The 6,954-nt window shown below is 46.8% G+C and overlaps 1 protein-coding gene across 1 annotated transcript; it reads right to left on the bottom strand.

Annotated features, from left to right (window-relative positions):
* Window positions 1–1,211: 1,211 nt before the first annotated feature.
* Window positions 1,212–1,973, bottom strand: LOC100943937 (tubulin polymerization-promoting protein family member 2-like). The gene is made up of 2 exons (XM_012801524.1): window positions 1,652–1,973; window positions 1,212–1,387 (listed from the first exon to the last, which is right to left on the bottom strand). Exons 1-2 carry the CDS (start codon window positions 1,971–1,973, stop codon window positions 1,212–1,214), a joined length of 498 nt encoding a protein of 165 aa, XP_012656978.1.
* Between the last annotated feature and the right edge of the window lie 4,981 nt (window positions 1,974–6,954).

Here is a 6,954-nt window from a genome sequence, read left to right as displayed (position 1 = left end):
CTTGGGCCAAGGGGTAGTGGCCCCGGTAAACACAGGGCACCTCTCTCTCCTCAGAGGCCTTCCTGGACCCTGAAGCCTGGCCATGGGCCCCAGGATAGTGCCTCCCCTGCCAGTGCCATGGCCCTAGACAGCCTTTCCAAGACATGGCCACAGCCACCCCCAGTCTTCAGCATCTGCCACCCTGATGAGCCTGACCCCCTCGGACTGGTTGTCAGACCCTGTACCAGGACCGAGATGGTAAAAGAGTCACTCAAGGCTCAGGTGATCATCAGCGTGTTTGAGCAACAAGCTGTTTGGGGTAAACGTCTCTGGGGTCCAGGTGTACGTCTTTGGCTCCCTGGGTGTGTTGCCTGCTGAGGGCTGAGCTCAGGGCTTTCAGGGTCTTCGCGACTGGAACCATGTAACCCTGACCCATCAGGCAGTTTCTCAACCTCCACCCCCCCCCCATTTCTCCCTCCGAGCCTCCCTGGCCTCCAGCGTCTATCACTCCACACTCTGTGTCCCCAGGGGCACATGATTTCGCTCCCACTGGTAGGTGAGGACGTGTCCTATCTGTCTCTGTGTGTCTGTGTGGTCTCCCTTAAGAGAAGGGCCTCCAGTTCCACCCATAATGGAAAACACAGGATCCCATTCTTTCTGTTTTTGTTTTTGTGTGTGTTTGTTATTTTCTATAAGGACTAATCTATTCGGAACATGTTGATCCAATGGCTACTGTGGACCAACGCAATACCAAGGATATCCGCCCAAAGCAAAATCAGGAGCGGAGACTTCATGTCCTCTTTCTCTGCAGGAAACTGCCTCCCCCCAGAAACGGAGACCCCAAACCTGTTACTCCTCTCTACCCATGGGCCAATACAAGGAATCAGGGACGGCTCTAAGCCACTTCAGGAATTTCCCTCGACCTCTTCATCTGCTCCCATTCGGGTCTTTCCTAGACTTTCTCTACTCAACTTGAGATCTTCTCCCGCTGCAACCCCGACTCCGACCCTGGGTCTTTGAACCTGACATTTCTATATGACCACCACCTCAGCCTTTCACTCTTAGATCTCCCCAATCCCTTTCATCTTTCAAGAACTCTTGTACTCTTTTTTTTTTTCTTTTTTTGTCTGCACACACAGATGTTTATTGTTTCCCCAGTTCCCCGGTGTTAAAGATGCAGGGTGAGGGGGGCTTCAAGGCCCAGACGAGGCTCCTGTCTAATTCTTCTTGTCCTAGGTGCCAGCACCCTTATGGTCCCTCCCGTAGCCTGAGTTATCAGTGGTCTCTTTGAATCCTGTGATGATGCCCTTGCCCTTGCCACTGTCGTTCAAGTGCTCCTTGTGGCTGCCAGTGTACTTGCTGGTGTCGGTGTGCCAGTCCACGGCACCCACTGTTGCGGTTTGGTAGAAGCCAAAGAATGGATTTCAGCCCGGTTCCTCTTCCTCCCCTAAGATGGCCCTGAGATCCATGGAACAAGTCCTCGCAGCTCTTCATTTTCCTCGGGCGTGGGGCCGCTTCTCTTAGGGCCCAGAGCCACCTGTGGGCAGGCGCTCTAGCCAGAGCCATCCACACCCAGAGGGAGGGAGTCCAGGGCACAGAGGGACGGTCCATTTTTCTTTCTTCAGCGGACTTATTCTGACCAGGCTGCTGTAAGAGGATCTCATTCAGTGACCACCAGTGGTGGCTGGATTCTTGCCCTCCATGAGTTTATAAATGTCTTCCAGGCCTTGGTCTGGGCTCTTTTCCTTGAAGCGCTTCTGGCCCAGTTCCTTCATTGCTTCTGTGAACTGCTGAAACGTGATGGTACCAGCATCCTTGGCCTTGACTTTGTTGAACACAGTGTCCACATCTGCAGAGGTGACCGTCTTCCCATCTGTGATGCCACAGTCCTGGCACAGCTTGGAGAAGTTCTTGTTGTTTATTTCAGCACCACTGCTTGAGGAGTCTCCAAGGACAGCGAACCGCTGGAATGTTTTCTCTGCTTCGGATGCCATGGTCAGCTAGAGGTTGGGGGTGGGCAGTGGGGGGGAGTGTCAGGAAGGAGGGGGGAAGGCAAGGGAGGACAGACAAGGAATGAGGATGAAGGTTAAGATTAAATCAGTGGGCAAGAGAAACAAATCCCCTTGTCTCTGCTGCCCCCTCCCCTTTACCCCTCACCCCCATGCCGCCTGCCACAGCCACAACATGAGCCTCCCCTTTCCAGCACTGGGAATGCCAGGTGGATCCCAGATACTGACTCATCCCCCATTCCCCCACCACTTTTGTGTACCTAAGCGTGGCCGGATGGTCTCTGACCCTTCCTCGCCTTGGTGTGTGTGCAGATATGTGCAGGAGGCAGCTGGCTGGGGAGACTGAGTGGCAATCAAGGAGACAGAGGGGCAGCTAGGCAACCTTCTGTGACCTCAGCAATACTTACGTGACATCATTCCTGACCTTAGCTTTAGCCTCTGCCTTGGGAAGAGGGCTTAGGGTCTCCCTACCTTGCCTAGTAAACTAAAGCAGCTGCCAACCTTCTGACCTTTTCAGATTACCAAACTCTTTAAATCCCCCCTCCCTGACTTAACCCACCTAAAGCAACTTCAATGCCATTCTTCTTTCCAAAAAAAATTTAATTCATGATCTTTAAAAATTGTTGAGGCACGTGGGTTGAAAACCACTGCTCTAGGGGGAATCAGGGCCTGATGTTGGCAGCCAGACTCAGTGACAGCGTGAAGGCCATTCCCAGGCCTTGCCTTCCACCATACTCCCATCAGCCAGCCATAAACAAAGTGCTTAGGTTGAGTCATTTTAAAACTATAAATCAATTCCATCTACCCTTGCTTCACTTGAGCCATGGTAGCTGTAAAATCACTATTTCCACGTACACATTAATTTAAGGTATCATAATGAAAAAAATGTCATTTATGTTACACTCAAATGGTCTAGTGCCACCAGGAGTGTGGGCCATGAGCATATACATATGGGGGGAGGAGGAGGAATTGAGTGGGATTTCAGGAAGGAGGCGGTGCTCAGTGCACATGCTCGCCTCACTCAGTGCTGGTGACCAGCCTCGGTTCTGGGACTTCATCCATGAGAACTGAGCTTGGGAGGTTGAACAAGTTACTCCAAGATACTCAGATGAAAAAGGGAGCACTCAGGTTGTGCATAGCCTGGACTCGGCTTCTAACCCTTGCCACCAACTCTGCAGGCAGGAAATGCCACAGAAGGACACGTGCTGTGGAGACTTAGCCATAGAATTTTCCCTTCAATGTTTCCTCAACCAAGTTCAGTAACAACTCAGTCAACAGCATTGATTGCCCCTTAGATTCTGTTCTGAAAATTGATTCAGGCTGGGTGTGGTGGCTCGTACCCATAATCCTAGCACTGTGGGAGGCTGACATGGATGGATGGCCTGAGCTGGGTTCAAGACCAGCCTCAGCCAGAGCAAGACCCTGTCTCTAAAAATAACCAGTTGTTGTGGCAGGTGCCTATAGTCCCAGCTACTCGGGAGGCTGAGGCAAGAGACTTGCTTGATCCCAAGAGTTTGAGGTTGTTGTGAGCTGTGAAACCACCACTCTACTGGGATGAGAAAGTGAGACTCTGTCTCAGAAAAAAAAATCAATTCAGAGAAACATAATTACCATATGAAAAATACGAGCCTTTATCTTTCTGTTTCTTAATATATGCCACCATATTTCTTTCAGTACTGGGAGCAATGTTTGAAAATGCCAACTCCCTTAATGCACACACTTTAGCTCTGGGTATGACATTTTTTAAATCTGCTAACTAACAGGTCAATATAACACCTCCAGTATGTTATTTTACATTTAACTTATATTTTCTTGATCACTGAGATATTTTTCAAAAAGAATGTTTTTGAGACAGAGTCTCACTCAGCTGCCCCAGGGTAGAGTACAGTGGCATCATCATAGCTCACAGCAACCTCAAACTCCTGGGCTCAAGTGATCCTTCTGTCTGAGCTTCCCCAGTAGCTGGGACTATAGGCATGCACCACCACACCTGGCTAATTATTCTACTTTTTCTAGAGATGGGGTCTTGCTCTTGCTCAGGCTGGTCTCTAACTACTGGCCTTAAGCAATCTATTGCCTTAGGCTCCCAGAGTCTTTCCTTTCTCACGTTATGGTCTGCAACTTTTTCGTATAAAAACTATATAAGGCCAATTAGGGAGGAGCAAGATGGCAGCCGACTAACAGCTTCCTCGCAACTGGGCACGGTGAGTCAGGGAAGAGGAGACTATAGGCATCTCTGGCTGGTGGGATCAGCCCAGAAACATCCCTTTGGAGACACAAGGAGTTAGTGAGGGACTCCTGGACTCCATAAGGAGGACAAAAGCAGTGGAGAACTGGCAAGTGTTTGCATGTGTTCATTGGGTCTAATCTCACTGGCATCTGTAAGTACAGCAGCTGCAAGATTGCAAACTGGAAAGGCCTTACCTGTGAGCTGTTTGGGTATTTTTTGGACTTGACACTCAGTTGAACTACCTTGGGAGAACTTAGGTAAGAGAGCAGAAGACTTTAAGCATTGTCTAGGGCCCCAGACTGAGCTGCTGAGCCAAATGGAGCTAATAGTGTTCGGAGCTAATAGTGCTCAGCTGTGGGATGTGTGGAGCCATTGTGGGAGAACTGCCCCAGCAAGCTCCACCCTCAGGGTCACAGAGCAGGGATCTGGTGGGAGTGAGTAATCTAGTGACTGAGCAGCCTAAAGGCGGGGCCTGAGATGCCTTGCAGCCTTGGCCCTCAGGCGCATAGTGTGAGATCGGTTTTGGCACACTGGGTAAGTGGATAGCCACTTGAGGAGTGATCCCAGCGACAAGTGCTTTCCCGAGAAAGCTTCTACTTAACCCAGGTTGGCAGTTTAAAGTGCCTTTAGGCCAGCTGAGGTGAGATTTAGGCTCTCCACCCTACATGGTTTGAGAAATCAGCAGTGGCCTCCAGTCTCCATCTCTCTACAGCCATATCAGCATTGTGATTAACATCTCATACCCCAGAAGATCACCTGTTGCCCAGACAATATTCAGCAAGACATATATATACTGCCTTGGGTTTTTTTTTTTTTTTTTGGTCTATTTGGTTTTCTTGTTTTGCTTTGTTTTTGTTTTTCTTTCTTGTTTTTTTTTTAATTTCAACATTTTCCTTATAGATTTTTTTCCCTTTTCTTTCTTCATTTTTCTAGTTTAAATGTAATTTTCCACTGTTGCCTTTTTTAACAATTAGAACTTCATTTTTGCTAGTGTTTCTACCCCTATTATTTGGCTTTTGGCCCAATTTCATCCCATAAAGTTTTTTGTTTGCTTGTTTTGGTTTGATTTATAGCACTTTTGTCTTTCTTTTCTAGTTGGTGGAGGTGGGATACTGTGTCTGAACAGGCTAGCAATGAGCTGCTGACCTTAAGGGAACAACCCAACCCGGCACCCCTAGAGGTTGGAGTTTTCTAAGGTTGGGTCAAAACACCCTACTGGACACCAGTATTGCTCCTGTCTCCCTCTTTCTGTGCCTCTCTTCTCTTTGTTAATAGTCCAGTTTACCCACCCCCTCTCCTTTCCCTTTTTCCTCCTCCCCCTTTTTTCTCTTTTTTCTCTTCCTGCTCTTCAATCTTCTTATCCTTCTGGTCCTATACCAAAAGGACTCATCAAAACCCTAGTCCAGAAGCATGGAAACTTAAAGAGCAAGAGAAAGTGAAAGGAAAACTAGGGCAAGGGAGCAGATAAATCACGCATGAGGAAGAACCAGCAGAAAAATCCTGGCAACATGAAAAACCAGTCCAGAGCAACACCCTCCCCCCGCAAGGGACCATGATGTAGCTACTGGCAGAGGATTCCACCTATAAAGAAATGTTAGAAATGACAGAAAGGGAATTTAGAAGGCAGATGATGAAAACAATGAAAGAAATGATGGAAAATAACCAAAAGGAAATCCAAAAACAGAATCAAATAAGAGATGAACAATATGAAGAATATAGAAAGGATATAGCAGAGCTGAAGGAACTGAAGCAGTCAATTAAGGAACTTAAAGATGCAATAGAAAGTATCAACAACAGATTAGACCATGCAGAAGAAAGAATCTCAGAGGTAGAGGACAAAGCTCTTGAGATATCTCAGATACTTAAAGAGGCAGAAAAGAAGAGAGAGAAAGCAGAACTTTCACTATCAGAATTGTGGGACTATATGAAGTGTTCTAACATGAGTTATAGGTATCCCAGAAGGGGAAGAAGAATGCCCCAGGGTTATAGAAGCCATACTTGAGAATTGTATAAATGAAAATTTCCCAAATATTCTGACACACTCCTTTCAGAGGGATATCAGACCCCAGGTCACCTCAACTCTAACCAAACCTCTCCAAGATACATTGTGATGAACCTGTCCAAAGTCAAGACAAAAGAAAAGATCCTTCAAGCTGCCAGGAGTAAGCACCAGTTGACCTACAGGGGCAAATCCATCAGGGTGACTGCAGACTTCTATAATGAAACTTTCCAAGGCAGAAGACAATGGTCATCTACCTTTAATCTACTTAAACAGAACAATTTCCAGCCCAGAATTCTATATCCTGCTAAGCTAAGCTTTAAACTTGACAGAGAAATCAAATCATTTACTGATATACAAGCACTGAGGAAATTTGCAAAAAGACGATCTCTACAGGAAATACTTCAACCCATTCTATACACTGACCATCACAATGGATCAACATCAAAGTAAGAACTCAGAAATTAAAGGACAGAACCTAACTTCCACCATCATGCAAAAGATAAAACTAAGTAATGGACTCTCACAAAACAAGATGAATAGAACACTATCACACTTATTAATTATCTCAATAAATGTTACTGGCTTAAATTCCCCACTAAAGAAGCATGGATTGGCTGACTAGATTAAAAAACCCAAGCCATCCATTTGCTGTCTGCAGGAAATGCACCTAGCTTCAAAAGACAAATTAAAACTCAGAGTTAAAGGTTGGAAGATAATTTTTCAGGCAAAGGGAA

This window comes from Otolemur garnettii, unplaced genomic scaffold (assembly GCF_000181295.1).
Source record: "Otolemur garnettii isolate 467f Iridium unplaced genomic scaffold, OtoGar3 scaffold00009, whole genome shotgun sequence".
Taxonomy (NCBI): domain Eukaryota; kingdom Metazoa; phylum Chordata; class Mammalia; order Primates; family Galagidae; genus Otolemur; species Otolemur garnettii.
This window is presented reverse-complemented; position numbering and strand designations above follow the sequence as displayed.

Excerpts from the sequence above, each read along its gene's own strand:
- LOC100943937 (XM_012801524.1), bottom strand. The coding sequence starts at position 1,973 with ATGGCATCCGAAGCAGAGAAAACATTCCAGCGGTTCGCTGTCCTTGGA. Across the intron at positions 1,388-1,651 it reads GAATCCAGCCACCACTGGTG|TCTACCAAACCGCAACAGTG; the intron begins GTCACTGAATGA and ends CATTCTTTGGCT.